The 22,572-nt window shown below is 35.7% G+C and overlaps 5 protein-coding genes across 11 annotated transcripts in view; 3 read left to right on the top strand and 2 right to left on the bottom strand.

Annotated features, from left to right (window-relative positions):
- Positions 1 to 225: 225 nt before the first annotated feature.
- On the top strand, positions 226 to 1,548 carry LOC105257287 (COP9 signalosome complex subunit 9). Its single transcript, XM_011267819.3, has 3 exons — positions 226 to 417; positions 601 to 670; positions 1,174 to 1,548. Exons 1-3 carry the CDS (start codon positions 349 to 351, stop codon positions 1,209 to 1,211), a joined length of 177 nt encoding a protein of 58 aa, XP_011266121.1. The 5' UTR covers positions 226 to 348; the 3' UTR covers positions 1,212 to 1,548.
- A 187-nt stretch (positions 1,549 to 1,735) lies between these two features.
- Positions 1,736 to 6,584, bottom strand: LOC105257293 (transcription factor Dp-1). 3 transcript variants are annotated; one of them, XM_025411670.1, is made up of 11 exons: positions 6,156 to 6,584; positions 4,907 to 5,025; positions 4,602 to 4,668; positions 4,422 to 4,519; positions 4,165 to 4,340; positions 3,844 to 4,006; positions 3,390 to 3,751; positions 3,211 to 3,293; positions 2,997 to 3,080; positions 2,630 to 2,896; positions 1,736 to 2,422 (listed from the first exon to the last, which is right to left on the bottom strand). In XM_025411670.1, exons 1-10 carry the CDS (start codon positions 6,202 to 6,204, stop codon positions 2,664 to 2,666), a joined length of 1,434 nt encoding a protein of 477 aa, XP_025267455.1. In that variant the 5' UTR covers positions 6,205 to 6,584; the 3' UTR covers positions 1,736 to 2,422; positions 2,630 to 2,663. The 3 variants fall into 3 exon arrangements, with proteins under 3 accessions (XP_025267455.1, XP_025267457.1, XP_025267456.1); XM_025411672.1 differs by lacking the exon at positions 6,156 to 6,584 and adding an exon at positions 5,671 to 5,832; XM_025411671.1 differs by lacking the exon at positions 6,156 to 6,584 and adding an exon at positions 5,345 to 5,420.
- Positions 6,585 to 6,874: 290 nt separating this feature from the next.
- LOC105257301 (inositol polyphosphate 1-phosphatase) lies at positions 6,875 to 10,394 on the top strand. 3 transcript variants are annotated; one of them, XM_011267845.3, is made up of 6 exons: positions 7,683 to 7,828; positions 8,163 to 8,190; positions 8,320 to 8,537; positions 8,653 to 8,923; positions 9,186 to 9,354; positions 9,571 to 10,394. In XM_011267845.3, the coding sequence occupies exons 3-6, from the start codon at positions 8,325 to 8,327 to the stop codon at positions 10,022 to 10,024; spliced, it is 1,107 nt and encodes a 368-aa protein (XP_011266147.1). In that variant the 5' UTR covers positions 7,683 to 7,828; positions 8,163 to 8,190; positions 8,320 to 8,324; the 3' UTR covers positions 10,025 to 10,394. The 3 variants fall into 3 exon arrangements, with proteins under 3 accessions (XP_011266164.1, XP_011266147.1, XP_011266156.1); XM_011267862.3 differs by lacking the exons at positions 7,683 to 7,828; positions 8,163 to 8,190 and adding an exon at positions 6,875 to 7,676; XM_011267854.3 differs by lacking the exon at positions 8,163 to 8,190.
- A 62-nt stretch (positions 10,395 to 10,456) lies between these two features.
- On the bottom strand, positions 10,457 to 12,342 carry LOC105257316 (myb-like protein Z). Its single transcript, XM_011267874.3, has 3 exons — positions 12,182 to 12,342; positions 11,398 to 11,604; positions 10,457 to 10,939 (listed from the first exon to the last, which is right to left on the bottom strand). Exons 2-3 carry the CDS (start codon positions 11,599 to 11,601, stop codon positions 10,598 to 10,600), a joined length of 546 nt encoding a protein of 181 aa, XP_011266176.2. The 5' UTR covers positions 11,602 to 11,604; positions 12,182 to 12,342; the 3' UTR covers positions 10,457 to 10,597.
- Positions 12,230 to 22,572, top strand: part of LOC105252853 (protein naked cuticle homolog 2) — an 18,732-nt gene continuing 8,389 nt past the window's right edge. Inside the window, exons 1-3 of one of the 3 annotated variants that reach the window (XM_025411668.1) lie at positions 12,230 to 12,404; positions 15,597 to 15,776; positions 20,409 to 21,527. In XM_025411668.1, coding sequence (XP_025267453.1) covers positions 21,464 to 21,527 — 64 coding nt within the window. In that variant the 5' untranslated portion in view covers positions 12,230 to 12,404; positions 15,597 to 15,776; positions 20,409 to 21,463. Of the gene's footprint in view, positions 12,405 to 15,596; positions 15,777 to 20,408; positions 21,528 to 22,572 lie in introns of those variants that run through there. The other 2 variants (XM_025411669.1, XM_011260469.3) reach the window with 2 other exon arrangements.

Genomic DNA, 22,572 nt, shown 5'->3' with positions numbered 1-22,572 from the left:
CACTCCAGTAATTTACTAAGTGTTATTGACCAATCACAGCTATTGTTTCTGAAGAATATATGGTTACATTCTTCTGAAGAATGGTTATGATTGGTCAATGATGTCTAGTAAACTATCTCGGAGCGATTAAACCCGGCCATTTAAAACTTCGATTGAATTTCAAACATAAAGGCATATATACATGATCTCATTGATTTGGATTGGACCACGAACAATTTTAATTGTAATGTTCGCCAATTTTATGTTGCACGTGCATCCTAAAGTTTCTGTTTGCAGTATATAAAGTTTGAATTGGAATTCATTCTGTTAAATTAAATACACATATCAGATAAATTGAAATATTTCAATATGAAACCAACGCTTGTGGCCGATGAAATGTTTCCCGAAGGAGCTGGACCTTACGTTGAATTAGATGAGGTAATATGAATTTTATGTATATATACATGTGCTTTTACAACGGATTAGAGGTTAAATGTTAGTATATGATTAAGAACAACGTGAAGAATTTTGTTCTGGCATTAATTACAAATCCTACAAATTTGTGATAAGCACAATTTATATTATAACTTTTCACAATAAAATATACGATATTGATTTCAGGTTGGTGGTAGTAGATTATTAGTGGATCTTACAGCAAGTGAAAAAGCTGTTCATGCAGATTTTTTCAATGGTATATCAAATATTGTGCACTATATTTCTCTTAATAACTTAGTAAATTTTTACTTAATTATATATTAATTTGTAAACGTCATTTATTTATTTATTTTTTTTTTAGAAAAATTTTTTTATAATAATAACTACCTAACTGATGATAAGAATCTTCAGAACACAACTCATTCAAAATCTCTACCAATTAACAAACCAAATATATTATTGCATAATAAACCAGATATATTAGTGCATAACTCTATAAAAAATGAAGATTTTTTGTTAAAAAAATTAGAAATTTTAAAAAAAATTAAGAAGAATGCAGTTCATTCAGATTGCAATCTTACGGGTATATATTAAATATTTAATTTCTCAATAAGTCTGCATGTATAAATTTACTAAATAGTGTGTGTATATAGTAATGTCAATATTTGTCAGCTAAAGGAGAGCATCCTAGTTTTATAAAAAATAATTCCAGTTAACAGAATATACGGTTAGTTTATTGAAATAATTGTTTAATTTCAGATTTTGATGACTTGTTTGACGATGATGACTTGGATTGAAGCGTTCCTATAGAAATAAACTACGCATTGCTTTTGCAGACTGCAATTAACTTAGCATTAAAGCGGAAAATTTCTGGTTCTCATAAATTCATGTGAAATATTGTATAATCAATCATGTTATCAGTTGCATTCAGCAGAAGTATTGTATTAGGTTAACTAATGCTTTAATAAATAAAAACTTTTACTATAAAAAGTTTCTACTATAAAAGCTTTTTTTATCAATCTAGTTGTACTTTATAATTTCTTGATTTTTTACTCTTTTGAGCAATATCTTCAACCGAATTAACGCTAGCTTTATATAACCACTATAAATGGCATTAAAATATTTGCAAAATATATAATTTTACCAATATTTTTCAATACTTTAAGAGAAATAAAAACAAGGTATAAAGTTATAGTCATAAAATTATTTTTCTCTGCTGAATGCAGCCATCAAATTTATCATATTCATATGTATATATATATATATATATATATATATATATATATATATATATATATATATATATATATATAATAGAGATATGAAAAATGTTTCATTTTTAAGTTTGCTGTATAAAACTACTGCAAACTCTTACATAGTGTGTTATTACATATCCTTTCTTCTCGAAAGACTAACCACAAACTACAAACTTCATATTATAACATTATTACAATTTATTTATATTTTTAATTCGAGTCAGATGTGTGCCTGCATCTATCATACGTCATTTTACTGCGTACCACAGACAAGTGTTATTATAAACGTGCCATAAGAAAATGAGTACTGGTCAATATGTCTTGTACACATAATAATATTGATACTGTAAGATTATATTTTATAATACATAGATGCTAGAGTCATATAAACTTGTATGACGATGCACAGTTAAAATATAGCACCCCATTATTTCAGTCATTCTGCATCTGTTCCGATCACTCCATGCGCGTGCATCGAACTATTTTATTATTTGATACGAAAAAAGAGCCACTTATAGATTTGCCAATTCACTCAGCCCAATTAATTGCTACGTTCTCTCCTTGGCCCCAATCAACATATATTCCTTTTAACCATTCTCATTTACTTCAACTGATTTACTTTTCACTCGCGACAATTAATCCCTTTATCCTTGTTCGATGTGTGTTAAAAATTGGTGATCGGGGTGAAAACGATGTTGGCAACAGCGGCGATATTATTAACGTTGACATTGCTGAAGATAGTGGCGAGTATCCTAAAATTTGAAAGTAAAATTGTTTCGATTTCATCTTGATGTTATATTTCATATTTATGTTTTAGCACATTTTTAAATTTATTTATGCACTATATATAATGATTAATGATAATGAAATAATGATTGCTATATAAAGAAACAATTATTAAAATTAAACATAATATATAATATAAATTTATATGAATATAGTGAATATATACCACTAACCCTGAGTCTAGCCATTGAAAAGTTATTCGGGGTGCTAGTTAACTTCCAGGTCACTATCAGCTTGATCGTCCTGATCGCTTTCTTCGTCATCATCCTCCTCTTCCGAATAGTACTGAGATGGTGGTGATAAGGGATCTTCTGACAATGAAGTATGTGAAGACGATGGTGGTCGAGAACCTTCCAATTTGATGTCTAAATCTTCCATCGACGTACTTGGACCAGGAATACTTACTGGAATAAACTTTTCTAGATCCCCTGATGCCAACTCTGCAATGCAATCATTAGTTTCAGACGAGAATACGAATTGAGATTTAAATCTGTATACAATATATATATATATATATATATATATATACAGGTAACATACGTTCTACATATTTCTCGAGTGATTTTGGAACCATTAATTTTGCTTTCTGTAAATTTTCCTCATTGCATTCCCTTTTCTCTAATCCTGAAACAATATTTTACATGAATATTTTATATATATATATATATAATACATATTAGCAAGAGATAAAATAATGTATTATATGTGTACAAATATTCATACTATAAAAAATAAAATCAATAATATATTTTACCAAAAGCTAGACCCATTTGCTTTAAAACTTCAATATCATCATGAATTTCAAACTTATCATTAAAATTAAACAGGTACTCAGTTCTGGAAAAAGAATTAAGAGAAATTAGTAACTCTTCCTCTTTATTTTATATATATTTACCAATTACTGTTATACTATTTTATTATATTGCGACATACTTGTCATTTGAAATGCTGCAGTCTATGACAGTCTTTTTACTGGTATTCACAATGAGGAATGGCAGCTGTATGGCAGAATTAGGTTTCGGCGGCCCGCGAAGACTCTCATGCAAACGATTACGTTCAACTAAATTCTTAAAAGAAATGTGAGAGAGAATAAGTTGATGTAACTGCTGCGTTTTAGCCTTAATTCTCTCAATCTTTTTCTTCTTATCCTTTTCTAACGCTACACATTCCTGTAATGAATTGGTTGGCAGGCCAAGCCACCTAATCTCCTTTTTCTCTTTGGAAATGATATTCATTGCCATTAATACATTCAAAGCGTCGTATACACGTCTTCTGATATTTTTCTGATCATATTGCTAAAAAAAGTATAACATATTAAATTTAATACTGACAATTTAATATATAAATTATTTTTCTATAAAATATGAAAATAGTATGAGATAAATACCTGATCTGTCAGAGAATTCATGTGAGCAGGATTAGTGAATTCGCCGACCAATTCATCCGCTACTTCATTATAAGAAGTGGTACCTTTTTTCTTTACTTTCTCACATACTTTCATTGAGAAATGTCTTAATCCTTTGCCAACTTTTTCCGTTTTTCTCCGTTTGCTACGATACATAGAGACAATATAAATTGAGACACAAAGCTCGGTGCGACTGGACTGGACAGAGTATATCGCGAAATTGGGAGCGGGGGAATGGGGGAGGAGAAACGAAGCTCATTCTATGTAATTAAAGTGTACGCGATAAAAAAAACGTTATATTACTCAGGCACAAAATCGCCACTTTCAACATCCTGCCTTTTCCTAGACCCACTGTGATCCAGAATTGGGCTGATAAAGGTTTTTCCAGTGGCATCCTTAACGAGTTGCGAAGTATTAGATTGCTGTTGCTGTTGTTGCTGCTGTTGTTGTTGGGACACAAGAGCCTGTTTTATGTCACTCTAAACAAAGCATTTATATATTTAAATTGTTTAATGTAAAATTCAATTATTTTTGTTAAAACACTAGAAAATTGTTTCTACCATCTGTGCAGAGGTCAACTGTATAGTCTTGGTCATCATAGGTTCCCCTGCTTTTGATGTTGCCATTTTAGTATTTTGCAAAGGTATTGTAACTAATCCTGTAAGAAAATTATTGTACACTATTGTTACATTCAAGTTAGTATAATAAAGTCTACATTTTTTTAAGTAAATAGTACTTACTTTGACCTGGTGTAGATGGACTTTGCAAACTGATAGTCCTAAGAACTTGTGCATTTGATGTCAATACCTAGTTACAATATATGTGTATAGTAGTTGTGAAATATATATGTACATATGTGTAATGGTTGTGAAATTAATTGCAAATATTCTTTTAAGAGAGAATAGAAATAAAAAAGAATATATACATATACTTTTAAATAGACACTATGTATTATTTAATGGAGCACTTCCTTTTGAAAATGTATTACAATATATAACCTCTGCACATTAAATCAATAAATTAGTTGTAAAATTGAGACAAATACCTGTGATTCTTGATTAGGAGTTTTAAACACCTTAAGGCCACCTGCATTTGTCGTGCTAACAATACTACCTAGTGTTTTATTAGGTGTACTTTGCACTACTTTTATCACTTGTGGGTGTCCTGCAACAAATTTGACTTATCTATAATTGAATTTTTTTCTAAATTCTTTTGTCTGTAGGCAAAATATTTAAAAAAAATCTTTTCCCTAAGCAAAATATCAAAAATGTAAATTAATTTCACTTTATAATTTCTGGTATATTTGTTATACAAGTTTTCTCTTTCAATCTAAAGATCGTAACTTGTAATGTATATATAAGATGTAACTTATATATACACATCATTGTATTGTTTATATAAAATTACAAAATCTTGTATAGAAATCTCAATACTATCTAGAAGTTATTGGTTTAGAAATTGTCAGTGAATTGTGCGATTATACCTGAGAGCAAGCAGATGGAAATATGCTCATTTAAATACAAAGTACTCAGTTCTTATTTACTGGGAAGCTATCAAATATATTTCTACGAGCATTCCACACTTTTCTTATCCAACTAAACGATATATTGTACAAGTTCGAGATTTCTATTTTAAGTGCAAAAATAAGACAATCAAGCTTTGTAACATATTATACACAGTGAACACAATGAAACTTGTATATCAATATTCCTGAAGAGAGTCATGAGCAAGCAATGTATCAAAGTGTAATAAATTTTAAAAGAGCAAAAAAAGAAGAGAGCCTCTCGTATTATCTCGTCAGTATCATACTTTATCAAACGATACACGATAATCGGAAACACGCACGCGAAAGACGAGCGAGAAAGATAATTGCGACAGAACGTAAAAATCGCCCATCTCTCGGGGACGATAAAATTTACTCCCGCTGTCGAAAGCGCAGGCGAGGATAATCGACACCGTAGGATAGTCAAGGGTCGAGGAGAGGCAAGGTATGCGATTGTGTAAATTTCGCTGGAACGAGGAAAGCCGAAAACTCGTAGGAACCTCGACGAGCTCGACGAACCCGATCGGGGAGGAAAATGTGCGCGTAAATTCGCGGCCGGTCGCCGAGCATCGGAATGCGGCTCGAGGACGGGGCCGGGGACGAGGAGCGCGCGTCTCGGGACTCGGGACGGAACGAGGTCTGTCGGATCTCGCTTCGAAGACGAGAGGGATGCAACGCGATCGACGAGGATCGGACGCGCGCGGTATCGGCGAGCGTGCAACGGGTTGGCGCGCATCGCGGATCCACTTACCGTTAGCGTCGTGTATTAAGAAGTTCATCGTTTTATTTTGCTGTGTCATGATCCGGCGTTATTGGGCCGTCGATCGGCTGAGGACGATTCCGCGGATGGGCCGTGCAGGAAAGGGAAATAAAAAGATCATAGGGCCTACGCTCCGCTCGGCACGTCGGCTCGCCGTATCACCAAAATGGCGACCCCGCATATAAAAGCATTTGCGACGGTTTGCGATTCGCGTGGCGTCGCGCAACCGATCCCGGCTGTCAACGGCGGCGATTCGACGTTTCCTCTTAACGCGAACGGCCGACCGTAATTCGCACGGGCCCGGAATAATCGCGCTCTATCCTGGCGGCCAGTCGGTACCCGCAGCTTCCGCGTGCACACGGACTGGAAATGAGCTTGGCGGCACGACAAAGCTAAACAGCTGATTGGCCGGCCGCCGGTCACATGGCCGACCCTCGTTCCACGTTTATCGCGGCGCCCCTCGCGGCTGCTCGCGGCGTAGACGCGCGCTGCGCGTACACGCGTATTGCGGATTTCGTGGCGCGCATTCGCGCGAGCTCTCTGGCGCGAGATATCCCACGTATGTACGCCGAGTCGGGTGCGTTCGAGAAGCGAGCTTTCGGCGCTGCCCACGTGCTCCGTCCTTGTTCGACCTTTCGTAAGGCCCGATTGCACCAACGTTATTTTAGCTTTAAACGAAACTTAAATATATATCTGTATTTATTTCGAAAGAAAGATAAAGATACATATATATTTAAGTCTCGCTTAAAGCTGAAATAACGTTGGTGCAATCGGTGCCTAAGTGACGGATGGAGCGACACTTTCAGCGACGACTTCCCGAACGCAATCGTATAATATCGACATAAGACTCGCGTCAGGTTATACATCGGGGATCGAGATCAAGGATTAAATTGATTAGATGGAAGAAGGAAAGTTTAATTCCTCTCTCGTTCCGATTAAATTTTATTAATCTTCGATACGTCAACTGACACGGGCTTTAGATTCTGTATATCGATCAATATCGACCAACGAATCGATGTTCGATTCTTTTTCGAGCAACTTCAGTATCTTTACCAATCTCGAGGAGATTTGTATACCGGAGTAAAATATTTAAAATTTTTGGCAGAGAGACAAGTCCTTTTCTTCGCTCTGTTTTTTTCGATCGTTTTCCGGTGAAAATAAAATCGAGTTACTTCATTTCGCGATTTTGCAATCTTTCACATTTTGAAATCCTGTCTAAAATTTCGAAGCGAAAAACTTGGTTTCGAGGTTCATATTTAATCATATCCGACATTCTTTAAACACAACGAATATTTTTTAATATACGAGCTTGTTTGTTTTACCGGTACGTTACTTGCGCACGAGATATGTTTTTTGCATTTTAAAATGAAATATACATAAGATGAACAGCTATTTATACTCGTGCCAGCGCAAACTTGCATTATAAATTGGCGTTTAATATTCAAATGAGCCGCGAGTTTTAATAAATAACGGCCCGGACGAGGGGGAAGGTGTATTCCTGTCACTGCGCAAGTATGATGACATATTTTGTTTGACGTATACGTACATCTACCACATACGTTAGAGAGAACTGATCGCGGTGTGGTGTGTATCGCTTGTAAATTATTTCTCTCTCTCTCTCTCTCTCTCTTTTCCTCGAAACGTCTGTTTATATATTAAATTAGGTAAGTGATATATAAATATTTGCAACATCATCTTTTCATCATCTTATTAGTTTTATCCGTACGTGTAAAAATATTTATTTTTTACCTGTAGTTTTTAAATTTCCCAATATTTACAAAATAGTTATTCTGTTTTTGTCATTTAATTTGTATACATATTGCTCTTGATATTTCTCCTGCAATTTGAATCGTTTCTTTATGAGTTAAGTTAAATTATTAATATTTCAAGAGATAAGAATGCTATTTTAAAGTGATTATCGGTATTGTTTAATGTACAAAGATGTTTTATATACAATATATTTATAGAAAATCAATACTTTTAATTTTTATCCAATAGAGCTCATAAGGATTCTTGCATCTGCAATGTAATGTATCTTCATAATCTTTTTTTCTTTTGACACGCATGTTTTTAATAATAATAATAATTAATAAAAATAATCTTAATTTTCTTCTCTATCAACTTAATTTTTATTATATACATTTTTTATATATAGAAAAAATGAGGAGTGGTAGCAGATTATTAAAAGTTCTCCTGCAAGCCTCGGAGAAGGCAGCAAACATTGCCAGAACCTGCCGACAGAAGGAAGCTCTATTTCAGTTGTTGGTACAAGAAAAATCTTTGGAAGAAAAGAATCCTCGTTTCTTCCAAGATTTCAAAACTTTAGCCGATGTCCTCATTCAAGAAACTATTAGACACGACATAGAAATTGAGGTAAAAGAGACACAGAAAAAGAGACAATATATAAATAAATTTTTATAATACTAATGAAAAAAATGTTGATTTATCTATTGTCATACTTCAAACTCTCTTATTGCACTATAAATAGTTTCCAGAGCTGGCTAAGCTGGTACAAGGCGAAGAAACTAATGTCTTCAGTAATACCTTAGGAGAATCTATTATTGTTGAAGTCTGTTCATGCAGCAAAGACACAACACGACTACTGACTAAAGTTATGGGCAACGATGCTGTGGCAGCAGAACTGCTTGCTACAGAAGTCCATAAAGATATTAAGCTTTCTGATGTGCCAATCATGTTAGAGATTCCCACTGATTTTGACATCAATGTTGATGATCTTGGTATTTGGATAGATCCAATTGGTAAGTATACAGACTTGCGACAGAGAAACAATATAATCTCAGATTACGACATATTCAGTTGATATTTAGTAAATTTAAATTAATTCAGGGCAAGACTGAAATAAATACAAATGTTGGACAATATTATGGTAAAACTCTCTCTCTTGTTACTAACAATCGACATAATTGGCCTGTAAACTGAGACGCAACGCTTGTAAGAATTTCTGTTTGTTTTATAGTTTGATAATACATGCTTGTGGAGCAATTCATGGAACTTTTGTAGATTCAACAGCGGATTACATAAGTGCAACGGAGGTCGTGGACGAGCAAACTGGTTTACATTTAAGTGGATTACGTTGTGTCACTGTATTAATTGGAGCGTATAAGAAAAGTACAGGAGTACCAGTTTTGGGTGTAGTTAACCAACCTTTTTACACCAATGTCGATTCGCAGTAAGTAAAATAAAACGATTAATAAATTGAAAATATAAATTTTTTTCTTTTTTACTTATATTTATTCTCAAAGTATATTTGTTTAAAAATATTCTGTTTTCCTATTTATAATGAACAGAAAAAATATTTATATTTTTAATATTACAAGAAATATATTTATATATTTATATGCAAATAATGTGTTCTCCATTTTATTATACTGTATTAATTGAACAGATGGATAGGGAAATGTTACTGGGGTTTTCTGGGAAGTGGCATCAGCAAGTCTTCCATAAATAACACGTGCAACGCTGATAAAATCATTTTACTCAGTCGTTTTGAAGATGCAGATGTAAAATCAAAGCTGTTAAACAACGGATTCAGACTGGTAGAAGTGGCTGGAGCGGGATACAAGATATTGAGTGTTGCTCTTGGACAAGCGGCCGCTTATATTTTGTCAAAAGGTTCCACTTATAAATGGGATACGTGCGGACCTCAAGCGCTCCTATTATCGGTAGGCGGAGGCATCATCGAGTTTAAAGAGTTTATCATAAATCCAAATTCAGAAAATCTCAGTGTAAATTATTTACCTATTGGCACGAATTTTTCCAATCGTGCAGGCTTAATAGCGTACAGAGATCCTCAAATTTTAGAAAGGTTCAAGTGCATTTTATGTAAATCATCTCATTGAAATTAAAAAAGAGAAACACTGACGAAGCATGATAACATCTGATATCATATTCTGAAGATTTTCTCGATAATTACATAATATAATTTATGTTCGATTATATAAATGAATTGTATTTCACATTCCACAAATATTTTATTTGAAAGATGATGTGTTTTTATGAATTATCTTTGGTGATTATTTTGTGATATTATCTATAGAATCTCTATCTCTCTATCTCCGATGCAATTGTACAAGATGTTTATAATATAGATGACGTGTCCAGTAATAAATTATAGCTATTGATTCCAGTAATACATCATAGCTATTGATTGGACGAATGGATTATTATTATTTGCTTAATTGATGTTAATTGTGATATAATAAATATGGGTCCAAATATAAATCATTAAATATATATACATTGACGCACATTTTTATTTTTATTTGTTATTAATTATAAAAGTAGTATTTCTTCTCAAGTAATATAAATCTCACGTCAAAATCTTTATATATTTATTATTCTATGTTATATTTTTATTATGCATGATGTAAGAAGATATTTTCGTACATGATGTAAAAAAATATTTTTTTACATTATGGTGCGACTCTAATATCTATCATTCCTTCTCCGCCGTGATAATGCGGCGTAGTTTGTGATTGATCATCATTATTATTATTATTATTATTATTGTTAGGAGTTTCTGATGTTTGCGGGAATAGCGGTGGTAATTGGTTATTATTATTATTATGAGTGTTTGTAGGTTCTTGTTGAATGATAATCGGTTGTGTCCATTGATTTCCTTGCTGGTGATGACCCGGTGGATTCTGCCCTTGATGACCCGGTGGATTCTGCCCTTGATGACCCGGTGGATTCTGCCATTGCCATGGTCCTCTACCAGGATAGTCTTGTCGTGTATTGTCGGTGGCGATAATCATCTACAAAAATACGCTTTTTAAACTAATATTTTCACATTTTTTTTTGAATATATATTTGTATGTATGTACATAGTGTTCTCTATCAGTTTTATTTTTTTATCAAATTTTAATTTTAAAATATTATGACTTCAAAAGTCAATTTTGAATATTATTTTAGAAGCCAGGTATGTATGCACATCTCTAATTAATATTATTTCGCTTTCCAAATTTTTCTTTATTTACAATTTGAAATAAATTTTTTTTAAATGTTAAAAAATATAAATAATAAATGTGTATAGTAGTAGTTAAAAATGTTATTTGTGTAATAATATATGTCTCTCTATATTATGTTAAGTATAAATATTATTTATATAACATGTCTATAATAAATAATCGCATTATTTGAAGCTTTTGAATAGATACAAAAATTTTAATTTAACTGAAAAATATGAAATTTATATTCTCATATATGACATTACTATATCATTTGTTTTCGGATTTTGGCACACCCATTCGACATTGGAATCAAATAAGTTATTTGGATTCTGTTGCTGTGGATATGCCCAAGGACCTCGGCCAGGTTTATTTCCTCTTCCATATCCGACACCAGGGCCATGAAAAGGCCATCCCTGATGAGCTTCGACGGCTATGAGTAATACGACCACGATCAACAGTACCTTCATCCTCTATTGTTAAGTAAACAAAAAAAAAAATGTAACATGAATACGATTAATGCGAATTTACATACGATATATTTCAAATGTTTTTTATTAAAGACTGAAATTTATTTTTTTTTTCATCCATCTTTGCTCTTACTTATAACATTCTTTTTTAAAATATTGTAAAGTTGCTGATTCACAGGACTAGAAACGAATGATACAACTTGCGAATATTGAAATAATTATACGAAATCATGAGTTGCGTTAAATTTACGTAAGATACAATTGATCCAAAGTAAAATTATTTTGCATGAGACACTATTATGTAAACTACGTTCATTTTACATAAGAATTTTGATAAAAATATGACGTTTCAAATATAATTGACAAATTATGAACAATTACAAGATTATACGGTACTCGAGAGAACTCTATAAATTTTATATTTCAACAAGCGATTTGATTCGTATATTTTTAAATTTTATATTTCGGCACGATTCAATTCATACAATATTTTTAATCATCACACTATCAACTCAATTAATTTTTTTTTAAATCCGCATATTGATTACGCAACTCCGTATTAAATCATTCCATTACTTACAGTTACTAACGTTGAAGAGAATGAAGAGGAATAGACGGAAAGCTGCGATCGACGAGGAAAACCGCACTTTACGAATGATGGAACGCCTCAACATCATTTCCTTATATAGCAAAATTGGCACACATACGCAAAGTCCGGGAATCTGGCATCGAATTGAATTCAATTGACTACAATCGACTATGAAATGGCCAATAATTCAGATCGATCAACCAATGATATATCGGTAAATATATATAACGATATACATTCGAATAATATTTAATAAAGGAAAAAAACAACTCGTGTTCATCGGCCACGATTAGGCCTTTTCTCAGCGAGATTCGTCGTTCATAATACCGGTTCGAAATTTTAATCGAACAGGTATCGTAAAGTTACGGGAATCGCTGGCTGCCACTATCATTAAGCATCGAATTATAGGACGCGCGAACCGGCGGCCATCGCGGAATTATTGTAATTTATGTCACGGTTTATCACACCGCTGTACGTCGTACATTTAACGTATGAAAGGTCAATGAATGTCGCATGCTGAATATACGCCGCGCTTTTCTTCCAGAATATATTTTTTTCTAATAGTTAGTTCTCGATCAGTATATAATCGATTTATACAAAGATGCAGATAGATAAATTTATTTCAATTGCGATGATCTTATGGGATCGCAAGTTTTAAATCAATTAATTGGAAATCGATGTGCATATATAAAATATATTTAAATAAATTAACACGTAACACTCAAAGAAAATATTTGCTCTCGCTATTCAAGAAATTGCACACACAAATACTTATTTTATATAAAATTCCAATGAAACATACATACATACATGTATATACTTATTTCAACATTATTTTATAAGAGGCATTTTTTTACGATTTAGATTTTGAAGAATAATCAGAAATTAATGGCTTAGAAAAAAATATATATGTAATATAATTATATGTAAAATTTGTTTTCTTTTTTTTGTATCATATCTGTCCATATGTATAGGAAAAATGATAGAAATAAATGAGAAATAATAAGAAAAATCATCTTTACTTTTTTCCCAAAGGAAGTGAAATTTAAAATAATGAGAAAAAATTGCTTATATAATATATAAATTTATGTGTATTATTATATATTTAATTATTCCTTCAAAATTAAATTTTTCTGAAGGAACAATGCAAAAATTCTAAATTTTTCCAATTATTTTTATTATTTTTCTTGTATGTACGAACAGAGATTACACAAGAGAAAGAAGAAACATATTTTACATATAATTATATATTATACAATATATATTTGATTGTATTATATTATATGAATTTCTTTTTTTTTTTGGGGAAAAATAAATTTTTGAAATATAAAGATTGAATGTAATACAATCTCAGTTACATTTCTGAGTATGAAAAGCAATTGATAAGAGAAAATTTATCTCAAATTTAATTCCGATTAAAAATTCAGATTAATTTTATTAAAAAGATTTTAAACTCTCTCTTTTACAATTTATTTTTTAATTTATTTACTTTCTAAAAAAGATATATGAAATAAGCATCCAGAAATAATATTTTATTCTATTGCTCCAAAATGAGTTTGAAATAATTTAAGCGTATATCATTGTGGCGAAAAATCTAAATCTTTCTAAAGCGTCACGCGTTTTTTTCCAACAGTTAATTTTTTACGGCATAGAGATCTCATGATATAAATGTCGCACTTTATTCACAAGTATGTGCCGGCTGATGTCGGCATGCTTGTCGGCATATTTGAAGAATCGGATAAAGGCCAAGTAACAATTCCAACAGCTAGATGGAACCATCGGAACGAATCGTAATATTAGAACCGGTCAAACGGCACTCTCTTTGACAGAGAACCTCTAGTTGCGTTCGTATTTAACTTTGCGAATAGGAGATATTTTTTATAAACACATGAAATATACTTATATATTATATATATATATATTATGTATAATATATTTATATATCGGTAGAATTCACAAAAAATTTGTATATCGGTAGTATACATTCACGAAAAATTTCTAAAAATCTTAATCTTCTAAAATTGATTACTAAAAATTTTAATTATCATTTGATCTTTTATAAAAATAAGTCGCATAAAAAATATTATTTTTCGAGAAATATCAACCTCTTGTAAGAGATACTTTTGTTTATTCACAGAAATCTATATTATTTATTTATATAAATCTATATTATTTATTAATTATTTCTTTAGTCATGTGTCAACAAGCCTAAAATGATATAAATCAAGAGTGATTTGTTTCACTCTTTACATTCTACATTTATATTAAAATATCTATTTAATATCGCGTTATTATTATAATCATTTGGAGTAATTTTTAAATGTGAAGATATTCTTTTTTTTTCTCTCTCTCTCTCTCTTTCTTTTTCGCATTTTATTTTTCTTCTTCGACTGGGCAGCCGTCCAATCAATCATGGTACCGTGTATCGCGTTCGGAGTAAAACGAATACAAGGTCTTGAATGAACGAAAACACTCCCCTCGCGAAGAGTGTGGTCGCTCAAGTATCATGTCTCGATATCGCGAAAAGAAACTGTTTCTCGCGGAATTTTTCCGTTAGGCTATCGCACACTCTATCGTCGATCCTGATTACTCTCGAGTTCGAAGAAGCCGGCTTTGAATTATTTGCTCGGTTAATTCGATGTTCTCTCTCTCTCTCTCTCTTCGCTTTAATACTGGCTCTCAGCCTCTTATTACCGTGTACGCAACTATTGCCTTCCTAATGAACGCTGTAATTTATAATGCGTGGCGGCTGCTTCTGTCGGGTTTATTGGGCACAGAAACCGGGGACACTTCAAAGGCCCGCTTATCATTTATGTGTCACATTATGTTATTCGAGCGGCTATCATCAACTCATCGATCGTGATGGGGATTTCGTGTAATTCGGTTGTTTGCGTGTAACATAAATTAAATGCGTAAAGTTATGAAGAATGTTAATCGATATCGCGCTAACATCGACGATATTTCGTGTACTCGTAATAATTATTAGATTAATTATAAGATTAATTATAAGAATGAAATTTTTTTAAAATGAAATTTTAGAATTACATTATTTGCATCTCTTCCTAAAAATTATAGTATAATTTTCCTTTCTTTTATGTTTTTTAAAAAATTAGAGATATGAAGAGATGAAAAAAATATACCAGCCCATTACCAAACACACTACTGTTCAATGTACAATTATTATTTATATAATCAGAAATGAATTAATATTTAATTATAAATTGATGAGAGAGAGAGAGAGAATCACATTAAAAGAAGAAAATTCTCAAGTCGCGGACAATCATCTGGTCCCGGGAGTTTGTATCTCTCTCTCTCTCTTTCTTCCCCTCTTTATCTTTCATTTTCTTTTTCTCCGGGGTGCAACTTTTTCTCGATGTGAAATAATTGACGCGTTTCTCCTCCGCAGTGATCCCACGAAACGCATGCACGCATACATGGAGAGAGAAGGTCGTGAACATTAATGCGTCTCCCCGATGTGACAGACAGACCGCGTGTCCGTCGAGCCGGACGGGGACACAGAAGGAGAGGCGGAGTTCAACGAGCGGTCGTGCTCGAAATCGAGAATACGTCCCTCTAAGACGACAAGGTGGAAGGAATTTTAGTTGTAATGTGGACTACAGAGAACATTATTTATTAATAGCAAACCCGATGGCGTACACGCGCGCGCACGTGTATGTGTGTGTACCATCGCTACGAGGGAGTGGCGCGGAACGCCATGCTAGAGCGAACGCAATAGCACGATGAATCGTGGAACGGATCTCTTGGTGTCTCCCTTCCTTCGTCGGGGTAACAGCTCGAGGCTCTCTCTCTTTCTCTTTCTCTCTCCCACGCTTTAAGTTTCCCGATCTCTTCACCTTTCTTATACCTTCGCATGATTCTTCTATCACACCTCTCTCTCTCTTTCTCTCTTTTTTCCGCTCTGCATCCTTTTCTCGCTCCCACGAGTGTTTGCTCTCGCTCGTTCGGCCTTTCTCTCTTCCCTTGCCGGTCAACACACACGGATGCCGCCTCTCGCTCGCTCACCCACGGGACAGCTCGCCGTTGTAGGAGAGTAGACGAGCGCTTTGTCGGCGCCCGCGGCTGTGTGGTGTGCGTGTATGTGTGAGATCAAACGCGCCGACCGCTTCCTCCCCCCTTCCACCGCACCGTAACACGACCAAGGCTCCGCCGTACGTTCGTTCCTCCGCTCCGGACTGATCTTTCTCTTTCTTTCTCTCTCTCTCTTTCTCTCTCGCTCTTTCCCGCCGGTATCGTCCGGCAAGTCACGTCGAGAGAGTCCACCAGCACTGCTGGTCGGCCGGTCGCTGGACCGACGAGTCGTTCACTCTCGCTGCGCTCGCTCGCTAGCGGCAAAACCGTATTATAGCCTTCTCTGTATCCTGTCCTGCGCGTCGGGGGCCTCCGTGCACCTCGCGGGCCCTATCTGCTTCCCTTGGCGAGCGAGAAAGAGAGGAGAGAGCCTCCGTTGTTTCCCCTCGCGATAAATATTTACCTCGCCCTTTTGACGCCGTTACCGTCTAATCGACGCAATTGCGCGCGACGCTTGACAGTTAGCCGCCTGATAATGACGTTTCGGTACGCGTGACACGCTTTATTCTCGAGCGTCTAATTAGCGGCTCCGATGTCGGATGCTTTCATGTCCAGCTGCTATCTTCTCAATTCACGATAGGCCAATAAAATTATGCTATAATATTGTCCACCTCGGTCTCTGATGTATAAATGAGCAAAAATTGTATCATTCGTAGCGGCCGAGTTGATTGACACGAGATGCTCCGACAATTTCAATTATAATCGATCTCGTTCGCGATAGACGATCGCCAACAAAATCACCAAGTTCAACGAACAAGAGAGGGGGGAAAAGAGAGCGAGACTCTTACCGGTGGCACGAGAAACGCATCTGGAAATAGTTTATTATTAATAGACGACTCGCGCGTGAATTCACGCGCACACGGAAACGCAGGTGGAAAGAGGAAGAGGGAGAGAGAGAGAGAGGGAGAGAGAGAGAAAGAGAGAATGCGTGTATGTGAATGCTCGCTGCCGGCGTTATTTCGAGGCTAGTCTGTACTCGCGTTTTTTGAGCCGCGCGTTTTATTCCCCTTACTTGCCGAACGGAGAGCGAGAGCGCGGGGCTCTCCTTCCCCCCGTCCCTCCTCTCCCAGCCCCCGAACCTTACAACGGAACCGTCATCTCGCTCCCTCCGATCCCCTCGCAACCCCCCGCTAAGCCGGCCGCCGTTTCCCTTTTGCCTCTGTCTTCCCCTCGCCCAGGTCGCCGAACCTCCCTTTCCCCCTCTCCTCTCTCTCTTTCTCTCTCTCTTCGCCGACCTTCTCTCTGCCGCCTCTTAAAAACGAGACTCGCCGCCGACTTTCCGACAAAGGAATAAAGAAAAGAAACAACTAGCCACGCTACGCGGCTGAAGATGGCACGGCAAACCGTACCGCAACGCGGCACGGCACGGCACAGCACGCCACAGCGTGGTATGGCGGGTAGAGAGCCTTTCTGTATAGGGAGTGCAAGGGGGATGCTTCGGCTTCGGCACCGGCCGACCGGCGGTCCATTGGCGTCGCCGCGCGGGGACCTCCCGAAAAGTGGAAAATCCCGAATGCGTTTTCACGTTACAATACGCGATACGATTATGCATTCTGTCATTGTCATTTAACATCCCCCCTCCTCCATCCCACCCCTGTCGTTACAGTCCGCGTTATCCGCCCGTGCGATTATTTCGACGTGTTACATCTCAATTATACATTTAAATTTAAATGACATATTTAAATTTGAATAATACATTTAAATTTAAATGACACATTTAAATTTCGCTGTCCTTTTACTGTTGATTTTTTGTGTATTTTACACGCGTTTAAAGAGAAAAATTAATTTCCGTTCGCAAAATGTGATACGCGTTTGTATATTTCGACAGCGGGTTGTTGATACGCTTATACATAACACACATGTGTGCTTTACTTTATTTTTCATCTGTATTATTGCGTCGCTGTCAAATATTTAACAAAGAGAAAAAAATTTTTTTCATTTGGAATATTATGTGTAATTTGACGTTCACGTTATGATATGCATACGTGCATATATAGAATGAGAAAATTAAAGAGAAATTATCGAAGAACAGAAGTCATCGATACATCACGATGTGTAATATTTAATTTCGCGGTCAGCGTAAAACTGTATGCAAAGGACTTTTTTGTCCAAGTTAATTGTTTCTTTCTCTCTCTTTCTCTCTCTCCCTCTCTGTTTTTTATTATTTTTTATTCCGCTCAAGCGTGCGGTGCTAACAGTAGCCGATGCCATGGTAGTAGGATGTTTAAAGGGGCGGGGAGGAAGGGGGATATTGGGGAGATATACGTTATATCTCGAAGCGGCGAACCTTCTTCGATGGCGACGCCTATGTTTCTTCTGAAACACCGCTAGGAGATAATAGCGTGCTGGTACAGTCTCCAAAAAGAGTTTATTTCCGATTCGTTGCACGGCCTTTCCGAGTAGTACTGCGCAGCAGTACCTCGGTGAAGCTCTTTCGATGAAGCAACGTAAATAAAGAATATGTAACTCATCGAAGAGAGGAGAGAAAGAAAGAGAAGTGCGAAATCGGAGCGCTTTATCCCAATTTGCTTGCCTCCCCCTCGTTTCTCCGTCCGACTCGTGCTTCATTGAAGCAACACACGATGACGTGCATGTAAACAACATCCGTGTATACGGATCAAAATCATTCAATGGCAAGGATATCGATTTCGCGGTAAATAGGCCAAAAGTTTAGGATTTTTTTCTCTTAATAACGATCGTTCCTTCTCTCCCGCGCGATCAAATTCCTGTCATAATTTTACGTGAAATGAAGGCAAAATGATTCTCGATTTTATTTTTCGAGCCTCAAGTGTTGGACGAAAAATTTGCGTGATTATATTAATTATGACGCATGATTATAATTTGTCTCCACTTTGATAAATTATGTTTTATATATTTTAACTATCATCATTATTACGATATTTTCCATCTTTGGAATATTAAATAATATTTATGATACAATTTTTGTCTTGAAAAATGTACACTCACCATTAACATTCCTATAAAATAATAATTTATCAAGTTAATTGGATAAGTTTGGGGATAGCAATTTCTCTCTCTTGTTAATTTAAAGAGATTAGAAATATATAATTTGATAACAAACATTTCTTATCAAACTCTACCTTATGAGAATAATCTCTCAAACAGCAATTCGATTCGTCTATTATTTAATGTAATTTAAAAAATGGAGAACACGACACGACAGACGGAAGACCTTTCGGTTCCTTTCAATTTAAATCTTCGTGATTTGCGGGGGCGAGAGACAGCTTTTGGAAAACCTCGCGCAGAAATATTCATAAGGGAGGCACGTCATAATCCAAACACAGTAACACGCGCCGTTCGTAATTTCCGATGCTCGGCGCGACGTCGTTTTGCATATTACTCCGGAAACGACCAAGTCAAAGATCGGCCGCCGCCGTCGACGTCGCGACGTACTTTGATGATACGCCGGACAAAAATGCGACGTATCTGCGTTACGAGACGCAAATGTAAATCGCGATGCAATGAGCGAAACGATTGTTTCCGGAAAAGTCGATCTTTGTGACGTATGTATAATCGCGAAGGGAAATTTTGCGTGAATTTTTATTCAACGTGAAATTCATGTTGACATGTCACTCCGAGATTTTGACAGCGTTAGGCATCTCGGCAAAAATAATCTTTGACGTTTTACATCGCGTCCATAATTTATGCCAATACCTAGAATTGAATTATTTTTTTGTTTCTAATAATTATATATATATATATATATATATATATATATATATATATATATATAAAACTCGATAAAATTCCTTCATGTTGCAAATTCGAACTATGAAAATTATATAATATATATTAAATATATATATGACAAATTAATAATATTAATATCTTATTTAATATTAATAATATTAATAATATATATATATAACTTATTAGTAAATATATATAATTAATATTACTAATAGTATACATAATAAATTGAAATCACTGTAATCCACCAGTTCGTTACATAATCGGCTCTAGAGTCGGAGATAACTTCAATCGGAGACAATTTTTCCCTGATCAAATAGAAATTTTTTTTTCCAAGATAAATTATAGAAATACAAAATGTATGCGTCTACGATTATACTACACGGACACGAGATTTACCAAACCGTTACAATTCTAGGTCGTGTAAATCGGGCTTCGTAGCGTGCGCTTTTCGGAGAGGAAGACAGCGCGTTCGCGCTCCCCGGCAAACGGGTATGCAAAGGAGAAGGAGAAAATAAGAGAACGGCGGAGAGAGGATGCTGCTGCTGGAGAGAAGAAGAGTCGCCGCGCCTCCCTACCTTCGGGGATACCACGTATATCGTCTCGACACCGACGCGAGAACGCGAACTCTGCCTGCCCATGCCAGCGATGGTCGTATGGTGGTGGGTCGTCGCGCTGCAACAAGATGATAGTGGTGCCTCACACACACACACACATACCACTATGGTGATGGTGGCGATGGTAGTGATGGTGGGGCGGCGGGTAGGAAATTACGGGGAACGCGCTTTTAGGCGAGGACGAGCGTCCGTAGTCGTGTCCGAGCCGCGAGAGGAGCCGGACCTCCACCAGGAGTCCGTTTGTGCCAGGAGGCCGAGATTTTCACGCGTCCGCGTCTCGCTTCGATGAGCGAGCGACGAAAACGCACTTGGGTCCTTGCGCGCGACATTCCCGAACGAGTGTCGTAGAATCGCGCTCGTTTCCCGCCCGGGTCGCCGGACTGGCTTGGCAGGCCACGAGCACGTGTGTGCGGTGCGCGAGTGCGAGACGACGACGACGACGACGACGATTGTACCCGAGCGCCGCTCGGGGTGTCAGTGGTGCGTACGTACGTACCATAAAAGGACGACTGGACGTTTGTGTGCATGTATCGCATCGTTGTCAGGAGTGACAGGTCGAGCGCGGTGCGGAGCGGAGGAACCTATCCTTCTGATTTGATCCTAAACGGAACTGAATCCGGGGAGCGGAGAACGCACCGGATACCTCGCGTGCTTCCACATTTATGGCGTGTTAGTAATTCACGGAGAGATCAAGTGTATTCGCCGCCAGTCAGGTTTACGAGATAGCGATAGAAGCGCAGAGGGATCGCACCCGCCGATCATACGCACGCACGCACGCACGCACGCAGCAAGCAAGCAAGCACGCACAAACGAACGCACGCACGCACGCACGCACGCACGCACGCATGAAGGTCCCATGGCTACCGGATTGGTAAAGTGGTGGCGAGCAAGGTTCCTCGCCGGCTACAGACCCTTTTCTGGTAATGATTCCTTCTTCCTCTTCAATTGGAGAACGCATGCTTCTCTTCCGCCGTGATATATATGACTGCGATATCGAGATTCGAAGAAAAGAATGCGAACGCCGGATGTTATTTAAATCGGAGTCGTGCGAAGAAAAAACGCGCGGAATGTGTTTATTTCCGTTAATTTCCCGTATTACGGTACGAACTATAGCAGGATGTCTATTCTTCTTGGAAAAAGATGGAAGATTTGGAATTCTTTTGTATTTAAAAAAAAGAAATTTTCGTGAAATTTTATTGGAATTCAAAGAATTCTGTTCAATAATTTTGTTCTTTTATTGCAAGACAATTCATTGATAAATTAAATTGTGAATTATATGTATTTAAAATATATTATAAATATATACATATATTTATTTAAAATATATTGTAAATATATTATAAAAAAATATATGTATATTATTTAAAATATAATACAAATATATATTCAATCTAAAATATAAAACAAATATATATTCAATCCTTAAAATATTGAATATACAGTATATTTTTTTTATTGTCATTATTAGTGATAAAAACTGAAAATATTGGCAAATCAAAAATGTTTATCTTACGAAAACTATTTTTTTCAGTATATTTGAACATTTCAAATTTAAGTGACTTTATATTTTATCTTCGTATAAGTAGTAAAAAAACATTAGAAAACGCATACAATGAGAAATATTATTTTTAAAAATTGCATAAAATCTTTAAAATATTTTCTTTACTTGGAATTTTGAATAAAAATATCTCTCAATCAGATATTTTTTAATTTATTTTTTTTTATAAAATTTGAGTAGACATCCTGTTTATAAATTTCCAACTAAATTATATTAAAAAAACAATTTCGTTACCAGTTTTATTTTGTTGAAAGATTTTTTTGCGTATAAGAAATGAGCAATATTTTTTACACGGATAAACTCGCACATGGATAAACACACACTTTATATGTTTTCTGTCTTATCGAGGGGAAAATAATACTTCCCTTCGCTTTGTGAGTCACCCTCACCATTCCTCGTACGAGCGA

The sequence above is a fragment of the Camponotus floridanus genome, unplaced genomic scaffold, assembly GCF_003227725.1.
Source record: "Camponotus floridanus strain SB8 unplaced genomic scaffold, Cflo_v7.5 scaffold42, whole genome shotgun sequence".
NCBI classification, from domain to species: domain Eukaryota; kingdom Metazoa; phylum Arthropoda; class Insecta; order Hymenoptera; family Formicidae; genus Camponotus; species Camponotus floridanus.
Note: the sequence above shows the minus strand (reverse complement) of the source record. Positions and strands in the feature narration are given on the sequence as shown.